General features: G+C 44.2%; 1 protein-coding gene across 1 annotated transcript; it reads right to left on the reverse strand.

The window, feature by feature from the left end:
* Positions 1–4190: 4190 nt before the first annotated feature.
* On the reverse strand, positions 4191–12182 carry LOC112220948 (E3 ubiquitin-protein ligase RNF38). Its single transcript, XM_024382947.2, is given in 13 exon segments — positions 4191–5001; positions 5192–5291; positions 5412–5615; positions 5842–5945; positions 6104–6265; positions 6417–6605; positions 6786–6926; positions 7072–7190; positions 7193–7449; positions 7606–7817; positions 7932–7981; positions 10601–11179; positions 11818–12182. Coding segments are annotated over 12 exon segments (1869 nt in total). The 5' UTR covers positions 10869–11179; positions 11818–12182; the 3' UTR covers positions 4191–4938.
* Between the last annotated feature and the right edge of the window lie 5606 nt (positions 12183–17788).

The following is a 17788-nucleotide window of genomic DNA, read 5'->3' on the forward strand; positions in this document are numbered from 1 at the left end:
GGGTACTGTGACATCATACCACGTGCATCACGCCCATAAATCCAGCATGACATCACCAGTGACAGTATTTACTTTTAATCAACATTTAGATTCTTTGGGAAAGACGGCTGCACATGCACACAAGCATGAACACATACGCATGCACACCAGTGGAGACTTCAGAGGGGAGGACGGCTCATAATAATGGCTAAAATGGAGTGTAATGGCTGGAATGGAGTAAATGGAATGGGATCAAACACATGAAAACCCTCAAAAATGTATTTGATTCTCCATTCCGGCCATTATTATGAGCCGTCCTCCCCTCAGCAGCCTCCACTGATGCACACACACACACACACTCATTCACTCCTACATTTACACACACAACCAAATCTAGAACATGACATAGACAGAACGACAGGAAAAGTGTTTGTGTGAGGGACTAGCCGAGGAATCCAAGGTCATTCCGTTCATGTGTCTTCATATGGTGGTATGCCACCAATCAGGAAACAGCTAGAGGACATACAGCAAATCAGTGAACAGCTTGAGGAGAGCCAACCAACCAAAATCTTATGAGGAGGATCGGTAATTGGAAGCTGCATGTTGTAAGTTAATGTTGATTTCTCTATGTGTAACACAGAGATAATGTATCTGTGATAATGCTGCAACGGGGCAGTAGTTTGAAGGACAAAGTGACAACGTTTGAAGGTCTGGTCTGCACTGTTATTTGTGTCTATGTCTGTCAATGTGTTGATCTGTGTCTGAGTAACAGAGAGATAGAGTGCTTCTGTCCCCAACCAAGGAGGGCCTACAGCAGTACCTAGATCTTCTGCATAGATTCTGTCAGACCTGGGCCCTGACCGTAAATCTCAGTAAGACAACAATAATGGTGTTCCAAAGAAAGGTCCAGCTGCCAGGACCACAAATTCCATCTAGACACCGTTGCCCTAGAGCACACAAAAAACTGTACATATCTCGGCCTAAACATCAGCACCACGGGTAACTTCCACAAAGCTATGAACGATCTGAGAGACGAGACAAGAAGGGCTTTCTATGCCATCAAAAGAAACATAAAATTCAACATACCAATTAGGATCTGGCTAAAAATACTTGAATCCGTTCTAGAACCCATTGTCCTTTATGGTTGTGAGGTCTGGGGTCCGCTCACCAACCAAGAGTTCACAAAACGGGACAAACACCAAATTAAGACTCTGCATGCAGAATTCTGCAAAGAATATCCTCTGTGTACAACATGAAACACCAAATAATGCATACAGAGGAAAATTAGGCCAACACCCTCTAATTTTTAAAATCCAGAAAAGAGACATTAAATTCTACAACCACCAAAAAGGAAGCGATTCCCAAACCTTCCATAACAAAGTCATCCCCTACAGAGAGATGAACCTGGAGAAGAGTTCCGTAAGCAAGCTGGTCCTGGTGCTCTGTTCACAAACACTAACACACCCCACAGAGCCCCAGGACAGCAACACAATTAGACCCAAACAAATCATGAGAAAACAAAAATATAATTACTTGACACATTGGAAAGAATTTAAAAAACAAAGCAAACTAGAATGCTATTAGGCCCTAAACAGAGAGTACACAGTGGCAGAATACCTGACCACTGTGACTGACCCAAACTTAAGGAAAGCTTTGACTATGTACAGACTCAGTGAGCATAGCCTTGCGATTGAGAAAGGCCGCCATAGGCAGAACTGGCTCTCAAGGAAAGACAGGCTATGTGCACACTGCCCTCAAAAGGAGGTGGAAACTAAGCAGAGCTTCTAACCTCCTGCCAAATGTATGACGATATGAGAGACACCTATTTCCCTCAGATTACACAGACCCACAAAGACTATTAAAACAAATCCAATTTTGATAAACTCCCATATCTACTGGGTGAAATACCACAGTGTTCAATCACAGCAGCAATATTTGTGACCTGTTGCCACAAGGGCAACCAGTGAAGAACAAACACCATCGTAAATACAACCTATTTTTACGTTTATTTTCCCTTTTGTACTTTAACTATCTGCACATAATTGCAACACTGTATATAGACATATGACATTTGAAATGTCTTTATTCTTTTGGAACTTTTGTGAGTGTAATGTTTACTGTTCATTATTTATTGTTTATTTCACTTTTGTTTATTATCTATTTCACTTGCTTTGGCAATGTAAACATATGTTTCCCTTGCCTATAAAGCTGCCTTAAATTCCAAATGAATTGAGAGACAGACACTGAGATATAAGCACGGAGAGTGACACACAGAGAATGTGAAACCGTGCTCAGTGAATGCATTCGGCTTTAACTGGAGAGACAGTTTAGGCAGAAATCCCATATCTCTTCCATCTCATTACTCTGTGAGGGCTGGAGGATGGTTTGGACGGGAGGATGTAGGGATGGGTAGTGGTAACAGCGGAGGGAGGAGGGATGGAAGGGTATTTAGGGTGAAGGGCGTGGGAAGGGTTGCATCTCCTCTGCTTATTGTTCTGAGTCATCAAAGTCGGGCCAAAAGGCCTCCGATTCCATTAAACATGAACTCAGATTCACTCTCCTTTTGTCTCTCTTGCTGTCACACACACTCTCTCTCCCTTTGCTGTTTTGTAAGAAACTGTTTCTTATACCGTTGTATAATTGGTGAAAGTTAATTAAAGATAGTTGATAGAATGCTAATTCATCTTTAGACCTGCTCCTGCTCAGAGCGGAGTTGCATTCCTCCGTTTTAAGAAATAAACCTGCAGTTACCGTTGACTATTTGTCTCTCCATCCTCTACCCCTCTTTTACCGACCACTCCCCCCCTCTCTCGTTCTCCTTCTGCACATCCCACGACACACACAAGTCAAATGCAACGGTCTCCTGTGTCCAGTGTGTATGTGTTTAGATCCGTCTGCAGAGTTCCAGATGACCCCTGACAGTGTCTGTGACAGACAGAGGTGTGGATCCGTGTCAGGGTGTCTCAGAGGAAGGCTTCTCTTCCACAACAGGCCAATAGAGACTATATGCTAAACGGATCTCATTCACTCTCCATGCATCAGGCTACTTAGAGCCAGGGCATTCAGCTTGGAATAATAACCTCTCCCTCTTTAGCTGGTGAGTGGTCATGAATCATCAAATGCGATACGAAGAAAGGATAGTGAAACAAAATGAGAGGAAGCAAGGGTAGAGTAAGGGAAATGCCCAAAAGAGGGAGAATAGAGAGAGCAGAAGAGAACAATAAAATGAAAGAGTATAAGGAGTCAAATGTGAGTAATCCTGTATGGTTACATTACGCAGGTCAGAGGTCACATTGCCTGGAGACAGCCTGGTGAAAGGCTCACCATGAACAGACAACCCCTTCCATGTGATGGAGCTAACAGCCGTGCACTAGGCAACAGGCCAGACGCACGGCTATGTCGATGCTCCATATGGGGTCAGAGTAGACTAGCATAAGTGGGTCACCGGCCAGGGTAAACAAGTTAATGTGTTGATCATTGCATATATCATAGGTCAGACTGTGGAAAAATGTGTTGGTTAAAAAAAAAAGTGTTAAACACATCATATGCTGCCTTGTAGAACCGGTTCATTGTCTTTTGGGACTCATTTTATTATTTTGATCAAGTGCCTAGTCCTTAACCAAACCCTAATCTCTACCCTTAAACAATCTGAAAGAACTGGATGGTTGTGTCATCTGATTCTCATAGCCTGCGTTTACACAGGGAGCACAATTGTAATATTTTTTTCCCCAAATGGCAAAAGAACACATCGGGTTGGTCAAAAGACAAATAATTGAGCAAGAGATCAGAATTGGTCTCTCTGTGTAAAACACATCCTTCTGGCTTCCATCTGTACCCAGGAGTGAACCTTATAAGGATATAAGGAGAGGAAGCTTCTTTGAAACAGTGAGAGCCATTCCTCCCTCTCTAAAATAAACCACCATGCCTTAGAAAGAACTGTGACACCACCCTATGGCGGTTTGCAGTTATTACAGTTTTAAAAGGTGCAAATAAACAAAGCCAGCCACCAACTGAGAAGAAACACACCGGAAAGATTAACGGCTGAAAGTAGCAGGTGGCCGCGGCGTGCGAGCGATCACCTGGTGGGTGTTAACGAACACATGTAGTAGCGACAGGAAATTGATGGATCATGTTCTGTGGAGAGGCGATAGGATTGCCTGAGGGTGGGTGTCCTATACTCTGGTGCGTTTCCTCGACATGAAACAGACAGATCAGTGTACAATGTCTTTTATTAACGAACCACCACCTAAAGTCTAAACACATCCAGAACACAAATCAATTGAGCACAATCAAACCTAACTGCACCACAGCTCATAATACAAAAAAAAAAAAAACCTGTACAAAATGTGATTTAAAAAGTTAATGTCAAGCCTTTTATTTGGTATACAGATATTCATATATTTATACAGTATATATATTTATATATATATATGTGCCACTGCAGTCAGACAAACTGATCATATTTAATAAGGAACAAAAATAAAGAGAAATAGAATTAGAGAAACTTCAGAGGAATACAGTGAAACATGTTGTCGTGGTAACAATGAGCAACAGGAATGACGAGGTAAACAGCCAGGCAGAGAAACTGAACAAAAACAAACAGAAGTTCTACAGAGAGGCAGCGGAGTGGCATGGACCTTCACGTGTCAACTACATGGAGAGGTCCGTGTGGACACCCAAGTCTAAACACACACACGATCAGAAACACTAAAATACAGTATCATACACACACACTCATCGCTGGTCCATACCAACGCCAGGAATCATACAGATAGACACGTTCCTGCGCACACACTACACACACACAGCAGCTGAAGGACATTCAGAGCTAGAGAGATGCAATGGGTGTGTGCTGGACCAGTGGGAATGGAGTATAAAGAGAGGACAGAAGGGCAAGAGCGCTAAAGGAGAGATGGAGGGCAGTGCTACAAGTGTCAGCGTGGTTGTGCCCCCTGCTGGTCACTCCGAGTCTCGCTGGACCTCGGAGGCATCAGCCCTACAGATGGGACACGTCCTGTTAGCCTGGAGAGAGACAACCAGAGGGAGGGAGAGTGACAATGGCAGTTAACCCGCAGGGATGACTTGCTCATTACAGGGAAACAACTCCAGATTTGAGGGAACTAAGAATGAAGACGTTTCACAGCATCTAGGAAAGTACGTTTGCCAACTAGTTGATCCTGAATTGTGAAATACTGGAGCGAGAGAAACTCACCCTGAGCCACTTGTCCACACACTTCCCATGGAACTCGTGACTGCAGGGTAGAACCCGCAGCAGCTGACGAGACTCAAAGTCACTCATACACACCACACACCTGCAAATCAACAGTACATTGTGTTATTACAACAGAAACGCCAACACCAACAGTATGATCCGATTGATAAATGCGGAGGATAATATCCTCATATTCCATTCTGATAGGGGATGTACTCACAGAGTCTGTTCTGATTGGTGGTTGTTGGGGTTGAACCTATAGGAAGGCAGCTGTTCAATGTCTCCCTTGGTCAGTCCTCTGAGTTTGGCCTCTCCAAGACGCTCAGCCAGGTTGAGAAGGGCCTCATAGTTCTCCACCTCTCCGTCATCTACGTCCAGCTCCAGGCTGATGGCAGGGCCTGTTGGCTGGACTGGCAGCATGGAGCTGACAGAGGGAGAGAAACCCACTTACGTACAGACACTGTGTGCCTACACAGCGCATTAGAACTGAGGAGAGTGGCAGATACATGCTGTACATGAAAGCTCAGCAGTATTTACACAAATATGCTGTGCCACAAGGGTAGGTTTCTTCCACACAATATGGCAGCGTCTCCAGATTCTCTAAACTACAACTCCCATGATGTCGAGCTAGAAGCGGATGGTGGACTTACAGGAAGTAAGGCAGGAAACTGGGGTGGTAAGGCGAGGGTGGCAGTGGCTGCTGGGAGCGGTAGCGTCGTCCTGGGATACGTCGTGGCATGAAGCTGGGATACGACTGAGAGAAGATATGTGGCATCGTCAACATCGCTGGCAATACCAGATTTTAAAATAAAGCCAACAGCCTTTTAAAATGGCTTAAAAGATAATGATGCAACCATCACCCTGATGTGTGATAAAGGTGGTTTGAAGAGAATGGCAGAGAGAGACACTCACCACTCCAAAGAACTCCTGGGGCAGTGGATCATGGGAAAGGAAGTGGAGCTGTGTGGAGTGGGGGGGCAGGCCGGGGTGGCCTGCGGGGGGGTAGTGGAGACCCGCCCCTAAGGACAAGTGTTCCCCCAACAGCTCCACGTCATTCTCTATCCTCTGTAATGGCTAGGAGGGAGGGAGAGAGAAGGGGGGGGGTTGATTACATGAGAGCAAGTGGAGCTACCCAAATAGTTAAATGATTACCTACAACTTCAACTACTAACTGAAATACTGCTTTAAGTCGCTAATGGAGGTTCAAATTGCTAATGCCACTCACCGATCTGGCCTGCTGTGTGGGGTAGGGTCCAAACTGTCCTGGCTGGGGGAGGTGAGGGGGATGGTGGGGGAGGTGAGGGGGATGGTGGGACAGGTGGGGAGGGGGCAGGAGAAAGGTGGGGTCACTGGACAGCAGGGAGGGGAATGGGTAGGGCATGGGAAGGTGCTGCACAGAGCATGTCTGCAGAACCTGAGACCGAGATGGAGCCATTTAAAATACACGATTCTATTACAATATAGATGACAGATAATGACGCATTATGTACACATAAAAATACATGCTGATGGAAAACGGAGGGAATTAGACCCATATGAAGTAGGCATACCGTGCGAACTATATCAGACAAACAGACAGGGTAGTTGAACTCACCGATGGAGGAACACTGCAGACAGGGTAGTGTTGTCCACTGAAGACCACCGAGCATGCTGGGAGCTGCGGGGGGGCAGAGCGGGGAGACAGGCCGGGGGGTGCGCCAGGGGGAGAGACCGGATACGACACCTGAGAAGAACCCTGGGAGCAGAAGTCAAAAGGTCAGAATTCAAACCACCACGTCACCCGAACGCCCACATAGAAGGATAAAGATGCCTCTAATCACATTCAATAATGTTTGATTGGCAACTATAGAAACAAAATGGCTTCTTGTTTCCCCACTGACCTGGTCATGAAGGTCCAGCACCACACTGCTCTGCTGCTGAGGGGGGTGCTGGGGGTGGGCGGCAGGGTGCATCAGCCTGGGGGACAGGTTAGGAGGGTGGTGGAGGGGGCGTGGGGATAGGTTGGGGGGTGGTAGGGGCGCTCCTCTGGCCCCGGGGGTTGCTGGTTGTAGGGGTAACTCTGAGGGGGGACGGGGTGGCGGTAGTTCTCATCCTGAGGCCCTGCTGAGAGGCCGTGGTGGGGGTGAGAATGATGATGGTGCGGGTTGTGGTGATGGTGGTGGTAGTGGTGATGATGATGTTGTTGTTGGGGGTGAGAGTTGTGATGAGGGTGGGAGGTGAGACGGTCACGGCGGCCACGCTGGCGTCTCATTGGAGGACTGGGGAGAGAGGACACTTGACATTATTACATCACAATTTATACCAAACATCCTCATCCTATCACAACAGATAATGCCCCAAGGAAAAATTACTACACACGGATTCTGTGTCATTGACACACACACACACACACACACACACACACACATACATACCTGCGGCGGTTGCGAACAGGAGTGTGGCATCGCTCTGGCAGGTAGTGGGGGTGTGGCCTGCGACTGGGTGGGGGTGTGGCCCAGGTAGTGGGGGTGTGGGGTAGCTCCCAGGGACGAATGGGAGAGGATGGGGTGGAGGGAGGGGCAGAGCTCAGATCTAACATAGACTGCTGGGAAAGACGCTGTCGCTTTGGGCTAGGACTGTCCTCCATCTATAGATGAGACAGCGAGAGAGATAAGGGAGTAGAAAGACAGCATGGTGTTAAATAAGGCTACAGCATTCCTACTGCTGTGTTGGTACAACAGGGAGAGGTTAATATCCTCACCTTGTCCCGCTCATCACTGCAGATGTTATCAGGGTGGAAGTGCAGGACACCTACAGGCCACAGAGAATAACAGGAGGGTCAAGCCAGGCTATAGGCCCCACAAAACCTCAAAGCTCAGACTTGGGTGGGCCTGGCTAACAGGTAAACACCAGTAGTCATGCTCCTTTAAACCATGTCTGCAAGTACCATTTGTAGAGAAAGTAGCAGCCCAAATTGTGTCTACAAATATGCACGTATTATAGCTGGATAAAGTCTGCTCGGTCTAGGGCAGGGTTTCCCCAAACTCATGTTTTTTTTCTAGCACTACACAGATGCTTCAAATCTACACGTTTTGATAATTTGAATCAGCTGCGTAGTGCTAGGGGAAAAAACAAAAAGTGTACCCCTTGGGGACCCGAGGATGAGTATGGGAAACTGGTGTAGGGCTTCAAATTGCCTGGTTCAGTGTCTGCCACTGACAAGAGGGAGAACCACTCTAAGACGTAACAATAATCTTGCTGTTCTCAAATATAAAAACTACCCCCTCTGCTGCCTCAATCTTACACAGACACAATCCCCTCCAATCGCCAACAGGCAGAGATGCCCTTGAACTGTGCGGATGGAGTTTGCTTTAAAACAGTCCTCTGAAAACACCTCCCTCCCCAGCCTCCCATCTCCAAACTAGCCCCCTCCCTTCCTCAGTCGCTTCAGAAACAACAGATCTGAGAGCAATCCCATCGCTCCTCTCTGCTGCTCTGTGAAGTCAGGGGAGAGTGACAGCTCAAAGACGCCCCGCCAGCAGAACAGAACAGAGCAGCCAGGCGACTGGCGCTCAGCTCCGACAGGGAGGGACAGAGATCCAGACATTGGGCTGGGTGAGGATTGCCAGGTTATAAGGCGTAGTCCTAGAATCTGGGCCTCAGCACAGAGCCAGCAGCTGCATACAACCCTGGTTCCAGGATTGAGCCACTAGTCTAAGCTGCTCTTCCACGAGCCCAAAACAGAGTTTATCTGTTTGAGCTCAGAGAGGGAAAGAAACCGTGGACAAATGCACAGACATATTTTCAACACCTCCAAATCCAGTCCTAACACATTCCCCTGAAAGTGATGTTCAGAGGCGTGACATGCTGAGAGCTCTGCTCACAGAACACACAAATGGAAAATCACACACAGGGTATTCAAGTAGAGGCCTCTGCAGCTGCTTAGAGCAGGGAGTGTGTGTGCCACACAAGCATGTTCAAAAGTGTGCGTATGCGCAAGTGTTATTTTCGGTCTGGATGGCAAACATGCTATTACAAAAGCTCTCCATTAAAAGCTTGCATTCATAGGCCTTTCTGCCTCTAGGGAATCCACTCTGTTATAACTGTAACCTGTTTCTTCAGAGGTTAGTGGAAGCCACGATAGACTACTGGGTAAACACAGACTGACGTCACTGTTGAAAGCATGACCGAGTAACCATTACTGTTTGAACATGCCATTATGGCTCACATGGGAAACTCTTCAGTGTGTGTTCCATCCCACCATAGGTGGCAGTATTCTCATAGCTCATTGACATCTGCCTCAGTGGTTGGCGATATCCAGATATTCATAGTCATACCATTTCTGTACCACACCAGTGTATATGGTATTACCGAATGTGCACACAAGGGGCGCCATTTAAAAAAAATATGAAATGCAAATGCAGGCACAAAAGAATTTAGGCAACAGGGATGTTGATCCAGGTGGTGGTTGAATGTCTCTGCTGTAACCAAGAAGCTTGATCTAGACATCTAGCCACTTCGCTAACAAACTAAATGCATAGCTGGAACCCTGAGCTGGATATCATCTGACACGTCTTAGATTTCTTATATAATTACTGAAAATATAAAACGCAACAAGTAACAATGTCAAATACTTTGCTGAGTTAGAGTTCATAAGGAAATCAGTCAATTGAAATATATTAATTAGGCCCTAATCTATGGATTGCACATGCCTGGGCATGGATGCAGGCATGGGTGGGCCTGGGAGGACATAGGCCCACCCACTGGGGGTAAAACATGGGACCAACACTTTACATTGAACAAAAATATAAAACGCAACATAAGCAGTATTATGAAATACCCTGGTGTACAGTATATCTCCCAGGCCTACTGCCTCAGACGTATATTACTACAACATAGAAATTGTGTAGCACAAAACATGAGTATTTTCTTTTCTGGAAAACAATTTAGGTTATCAAGCCATAACACACATTCTGCACACCTCCATATGCTAATTTGCCTTGTCCACAACTGTCCTGTCCAGCTCCCTCACTCACCATTTGTTCAAAGCTCCCTTAAATGCTCTGAGAAGGTGGCATGAGCAATCTTTCAATAACTGAAATGTGTTCATGTTGTTTGGAAATCTAAGCAATTTATAGGTTAGGGAGACTGGATGGATGGGCCATTCACATAAGCAGTGAGGAAACTACTATCTGAGTCACAGCCCATTCCTTGCATAGCCACCTGACTACAGACAACACTGGAGGTTCAAATATGGTTGTTGGCATCTTATCTTTTTAGACAAAAGGCTAGAACATTGCACTGACGAGGAGGAAGACTGCACTGTTTACATGTCAAGCCTGGCACATGCTAAATCACAAAAGGTACACTAATGTATGCACGGGGTGTGCTACATCTAGATTCGTATGGAAAGGGAGCCTTGAAGCTTACCGGTGCCGGGGTGTCTGTGTGCTCCGTGGGAAGGGTGGCGTTGGGCCCCACCGGACAGGTAGTTCCCCTGGGTGTGCTGGTTCTCCGAATAGCTACCGCGCGCTCCGTGCGGAACCCAGCCGGGGTTGTTCTGTTGAGGGTAATTCACCCCGATCCCTCCGCTGGCATTCATCATGTTCCCATTGTTGATTGTGTTATTGCCGTTGCCACCACCGTTCATGCCATAATGAAAGAAACCTGAACGTGACCGAGTCCTCGGCGGATCCATGGCTGAAGGAGGCGGTGGTAGGTGGGCGTAATGGAGGTATATCTGGGAGAGATGGTTTGCCGTAGCCTCCCTCTCGCCTGGCCGCCACTCCTTGCTATCTTCCTAATCGGCCTGTTCTAGAGAGTATCTTCTTTCGCATGAACCGCTTGGTTTGGGGCGTAGGTAAAACGGAAAGCGGAGGGTGTACGAGTAGTCCTCTACTGTCGTTCGTACACCATCAGCAGCGATGGGTATTTCCTGTCAGCTCTCCCCTCTGCCGGTGTTGCGCGTCACTGTCAGTCAACACTCCAAAAACGGCTTTATTTGTATCCCTAGAGGTCGATTTGGTATGTTAGTTTGTTCTGTCATTGCAATACACCGTGTGCAATCGAAATAAAACAAACAATACAGATAGGTACATTATAACAAAAACTTTAGTGAATGTATCTGGGCTGTACCCCTTCGGGTGTTTTCTATTGTCTCATCAGCTATGAATCTTGGTTGGCGACTAACGTTACTGGCTTTCTACTTTTCCTGGTGAAATGGCACGCAAGCTAGCCAGAGTTCACATTCAGTTAGCTAGTTAGAGTATTTGCTAGTTTGATAACGTTAACACACAGCTGGCGTTGTAATAATATTAACTGTCGCTAGCTAGCCAACAAACTTAGCTTGCTGCTGTTTAGCATATTATAGCTAGCTGGATCGCGGGCTAGCTTACGTAAGCTAACAAAACCACGGTTCAGAAGTGCTAAATTCCTACATAAAACCTTCCTGTAATATTTATCTGATTCTACATTACTAACTACGCTTTGTTACTACTAACATTTTAACTCAACCCGTCGTTAACGAATTTATTGCTAACATGAAAGCTATCTTGGCTAGCAGGAGGAAAACAATTTCGCTGCCGACATTACCAAGCCTTACAGAGAGTTAGCAAGAATGTCTGCTCATTGGCATGCATGCTGCTAACCTTTTTAGACGATGTTGGTTGATCCGAGATAGGCGCGGTCGAATGCCTTTCTTGATCTTCAAATAATGTTGTTCTTCATACGATTTAAATCCCCACCACGAAATGTACATTCACGGCTGAAGCTAGTGGTGTTTTCTCTGGAGATGTCAGTGGGGAGCGTAAACGGAGATCAATCATTGGGATTTTCAGATCTCTGGTCAGACTGATCTAATCGAGTACATAAATCTCTGACGTTACATTGTGCAAAAATCCTCAAAGACATACCAGACCTAGAATATATTTATCAGTGCATATGTTTTATTTCAAACCAGTGGTGTCTTTTTCAGGACATATTGTTGATTATCCCGATAACAAAAGATCACTGCATTGATTCGCTTTGTCTGGTAAACGACTGGGAAGAATCAACCTAATTAATAATTCAGTAGTCTTGTTTCAGTACTAAGGAATTGGGTTTGGTATCAGCCAGTCAAAAGTTTGGACACACCTACTTTAAGGCTTTTTCTTTATTTTTGCTATTTTCTACATTGTAGAATAGTAAAGACATCAAAACTATGAAATAACACATATGGAATCATGTAGAAAGAAAAAAAGTGTTAAACAAATCAAAATATATTTTATATTTGAGATTCTTCAAAGTAGCCACCCTTTGCCTTGACAGATTTGCACACTCTTGGCATTCTCTCAACCAGCGTCATGAGGTAGTCACCTGGAATGCATTTCAATTAACAGGTGTGCCTTGTTAAGTCAATGTGTGGAATTTCTTTCCTTCTTAATGCATTTGAGCCAATCAGTTGTGTTGTGATAATGTAGGGGTGGTATACAGAAGATAGCCCTATTTGGTAAAATACCATATTATGGCAAGCTTTGCACACTCTTCACATTCTCTCAACCAGCTTCACCTGGAATTATTTTCAACATTCTTGTAGGAGTTCCCAGATATGTATATTTATTATGGATCCCCATTAGCTCTTCCTGGGGTCTGGCTAAATTAAGGCAGTTATACAATTACAATACATTCATTACAGAATTCACAACACACTAAGTGTATACCCTCAGGCCCATACTCCACATCGCAAAATCCATGTGTATGTGCGTGTATGTTATTGTTACGTACACCTCTAGGAAGAGGGAACGCAACACTCTGCTACAACTCAACTCCCCCTGGAGTGAAAGAGGTATGGGACTGTAGGTGCGAGTAAGGATGACAAAGGCAGACAATGATACTGTTTACAGGGAATTTATTCCGTCACACAGTAATTTTGGGGAAAGGGGGCTGGACGGAACCAAATCAAAGAAATTAAGTGTCAAAGCCCCCTCTCATACCTTACCTGCCTACCCACTACTTACCTATCTTAGCACCACCTGGTGCGCTAACCAAAATACAGGGGGTGGTCCGCCCAGGTCTTACCTAGTGTGTATAGACAGTAAATATTACGGGTTATGTATGCCCACAGGCCTCTTGCCTAAGCACTCCCTAGGTGCCTTCCCTTTCCCCCCTGGGAACAAAAACAGAATAACAAGAATTTAAATAATCAAAACACTGTGTCCTATTTACACACAGGAAATACTAACCTCTCTCTCTTTGCAACAACCAACATAGGACATACAAATCAGCTCTCTCAACAACAACCAACTCAGGACACACTCATCTCCTTTCTGAACAACAGAACACTGGCTTATATAGATTCAGAAAGAGTTGGTAATTGAAGACAGCTGCATCCTCTGATGAGAGGGCGGGGTCAGCTCCAATTTGCCATGGAGTCGACAAATCAGTTGCTTGGGGGATTTCAGGAAGCCATTTCCTGAAATACATACATACAAATACACAAACCACGACACAGAAACTGTGAAACGTAACAATTATCATGTGTTTGTATGCATGTGTCTGTGCCTATGTTTGTGTTACTTCACAGTCCCACTGTTCTGTGGTTTTTACATCTAATTCTTCTGCTTGCATCAGTTACCTGATGTAGAATAGTGTTCCATGTAGTCATGACTCAATGAAGTACTGTGCACCTCCCATAGTCTGTTCTGGACTTGGGGACTGTGAAGAGACCTCTGTTGGAATGTCTTGTGGGGTATGCATGGGTGTCCGAGCTGTGTGCTAGTATTTTAAACAGATAACTTGGTACCTTCAGCTTGCCAACAATTCTTACAAAAACAAGTAATGAGGAAGTCAATCTCTCTTCCACTTTGAGCAATGAGAGATTGACATGCATGTCATTAATGTTAGCTCTCTGTGTACTTTTAAGGGCCAGCAGTTCTGCCATGTTCTGAGCCAACCGCAATTTTCCCAAGTCCCTCTTTGCACCTGACCACCCGACTGAACAGTAATCCAGGTGCGACAAAACCAGGGCCTGTAGGACCTGCCTTGTTGATAGTGTTGTTAAGAAGGCAGACAGCGCTTTATTATGGACATACTTCTCCCCATCTTAGCTACTGTTGTATCAATATGTTTTGACCATGACAGTTTACAATCCAGGGTTACTCTAAACAGTTTAGTCACCTCAATTTGCTCAATGTCTACATTATTCATTATGATATGTAGTTGAGGTTTAGGGTTTAGTGAATAATTTGTCCAAAATACAATGCTTTTACTTTTGGAAATATTTAGGACTAACTTATTCCTTGCTACCCATTCCGGAACTAACTGCAGCTCTTTGTTAAGTGTTTTCGTCATTTCAACTGCTGTAGTAGCTGACATAGTGTTGAGTCATCAGCATACATAGACACAATGGCCTTACTCAAAGCCAGTGGCATGTCATTAAAGATTGAAAAAAGCAAGGGGCCTAAACAGCTACCCTGGGGAATTCCTGCTTCTACCTGGATGATGTTTGAGAGGTTTCCATTAAAGAACACCCTCTGTGTTCTGTTAGACAAGTAACTCTTTATCCACATTATAGCAGGGGGGTGTAAAGCCATAACACATACGTTTTTACAGCTGCAGACTATGACTGATAATGTCAAAACCTGCACTGAAGTCTAACAAGACAGCCCCAGCAATCATTTTATCATCAATTTCTCTCAGCCAAACATCAGTCATTTGTGTAAGTGCCATGCTTGTTGAGTGTCATTCCCTATATGTGTGCTGAAAGTCTGTGTTGAGCACTTGTTGGCTGCTTTTCCTTCACTCTAAGGTCCATCTCATCCCAAACCATCTCAATTGGGTTGAGCGCTGATGATTGTGGAGGTCTGGTCATCTGATACAGCACTACATCACTCTCCTTCTTGGTAAAATATCCCTTACACAGCCTGGAGGTGTGTTGGGTCATTGTCCTGTTGAAAAACAAATGATAGTCCCACTAAGAGCTAACCATATGGGATGGTGTATTCCTTCAGAATGCTGGTTAAGTGTGCCTTGAATTCTAAATAAATCACAGACAGTGTCACCAGTAAAGCACCATCACACCTCCTCCTCCATGCTTCACAGTGGGAACCACATATGCAGAGATCATCTGTTCACCTACTCTGTGATATCTCACAAAAACATGGCGGTTAGGACTCATTAGACCAAAGGACAGATTTCCACCGGTTTAATGTCCATTGTTCATGTTTCTAGGCCCAAGCAAGTAACTTCTTCTTATTAGAGTCCTTTAGTAGTGGTTTCTTTGCTGCAATTTGACCATGAAGGCCTGATTCACGCAGTCTCTTCTGAACAGTTGATGTTAGATGTGTCTGTTACTTGAACTCTGTGAAGCATTTATTTGGGCTACAATTTCTGAGACTGGTAACTCTAATGAACTTATCCTCTGCAGCAGAGGTAACTCTGGGTCTTCCTTTCATGTGGGTTTCCTCATGAGAGCCAGTTTCATCATAGTGCTTGTTGGTTTTTGCGACTGCACCTGTTAATTGAAATGTATTCCAGAATCCCCATGAAGCTGGTTGAGAGAATGCCAAGAGTGTGCAAAGTTGTCATTAAGGCAAAGGGTGGCTACTTGGAAGAATCTCAAATATAAAATATATTTTGATTTGTTTAACACTTTTTTGCTTACTACATGATTCAATGTGTTATTTCATAGTTTTGATGTCTTCACTTTTATTATACAATGTAGAAAACAACACAAATGAAGAAAAACCCTTGAATGAGTAGGTGTGTCCAAACTTTTGATTGATACTATATATATATATATATAATATATATGGCCTATCATATATATCAAACATAAAGATATAAATATATATATATATATATATATATATATATCATATAAAAAATATATATATATATATATATATATATATATATATACAGTGCCTTGCGAAAGTATTCGGCCCCCTTGAACTTTGCGACCTTTTGCCACATTTCAGGCATCAAACATAAAGATATAAAACTGTATTTTTTGATATCTTTGAAGAATCAACAACAAGTGGGACACAATAACCATGTGTATGTGACAAATAAAATTTGATTTGATTTGATTTGATTTGAGGTCGCAAAGTTTAAGGGGGCCGAATACTTTCGCAAGGCACTGTATATATATTTTTTTTATGATAGGCCATAGGCCTGTGAAATAAAACATAATCATATCTGTTATACTAATCTATAATGAGCCTTGGCTGATCAGTGGGCAACGGCCGCCCCCTCCACCAAGATGGGGCAGCCCGATTTTATGATGGGCTGAGCAACAGTCATGTAAACTCACGTTCAAAATCAAACGCGGCATCAGCAAAGAGACCTTCTCCGACTGTCATCAGTTACGCAGCCAAGATCATGGATCTTAAAAAACGTAAAGCGTGCCTATAAACATAGAAATAACACATTCTATATTGTTACCTCAATCAAAAGTGTACAACATTGGGCAGCTAAAACCATGATTTGGTAAACCAGTAAGTGCATTATTCTCATGATTCCTGTAATGAAAGTGTGTGCCTGCTGCTGTAATGAGCGAACCACTCTCCTCTCCCCCATGCGCTCAAGAGAAAAATGTGTTCTGATTGTATATAATTCAAATATGCAATTGTGGGAAAAAACACGGCTTTGGAGGCATCGTCCACTTGTCGCTGTTGAAGAGGAGGGACTTAGCTTCATGTAGGTATTACACTGAACAAAAATATAAACAGAATATGTAAAGTGTTGGTCTCATATTTCATGAGCTGAAATGAAAAATCCCAGAAATGTTCCATATGCACAAAAATATAATTTCTCTCAAATTGTGCACACATTTGTTTACATCCCTGTTAGTGAGCATTTCTCCTTTGCCAAGATAATCATCCACCTGATAGGTGTGGAATATCAAGAAGCTCATTAAACAGCATGATCCTTACACAGGTGCACCTTGTGCTGGGGACAATTAAAGCACACTCTAAAATGTGCAGTTTTGTCACACAACAACACAATGCCACAGATGTCTCAAGTTTTGAGGGAGCATGCAATTGGCATGCTGACTGCAGGAATGTCCACTAGAGTTGTTGCCTGAGAATTGAATGTTAATTTCTCTACCATTAGCTGCCTCCAACGTTGTTTTAGAGAATTTGACAGTACATCCAACCGGCCTCACAACCACAGGAGTAACCACGCCAGCCCAGGACCTCAACAACCGGCTTCTTCACCTGTGGGATCGTCTGGGTGCTGAGGAGTATTTGTATCTGTAATAAAGCCCTTATGTGGGGAAAAACTGTCTCCACAGTGAGTAGGCCTGACTGCCAAGTGCCAAGTCATTGAAATCCATAAATTATGGCCTAAATTATTTATTTCAATTGACTGATTTCTTCATCTGAACTGTGACTCAGCAAAATCTTTGAAATTGCATGTTGCGTTTATATTTCTCAGTGTATTTCTCAACTCTCAATTTTCAGCTCAATAGCAACTATTTTACAACCAATATATTTGATAAGGCTGTGAGATATGGAGCGACGCACGTGCAAAATGCTTACTGGCCATTGCGAGACATATTTGTTTCCATGTGTAGTAGCCTACAACTGCAAGTTCTTTTTTTAGGACATTACATTTACTGTTGGATGATTACATGGC

Source organism: Oncorhynchus tshawytscha, linkage group LG21 (genome assembly GCF_018296145.1).
Source record: "Oncorhynchus tshawytscha isolate Ot180627B linkage group LG21, Otsh_v2.0, whole genome shotgun sequence".
NCBI classification, from domain to species: domain Eukaryota; kingdom Metazoa; phylum Chordata; class Actinopteri; order Salmoniformes; family Salmonidae; genus Oncorhynchus; species Oncorhynchus tshawytscha.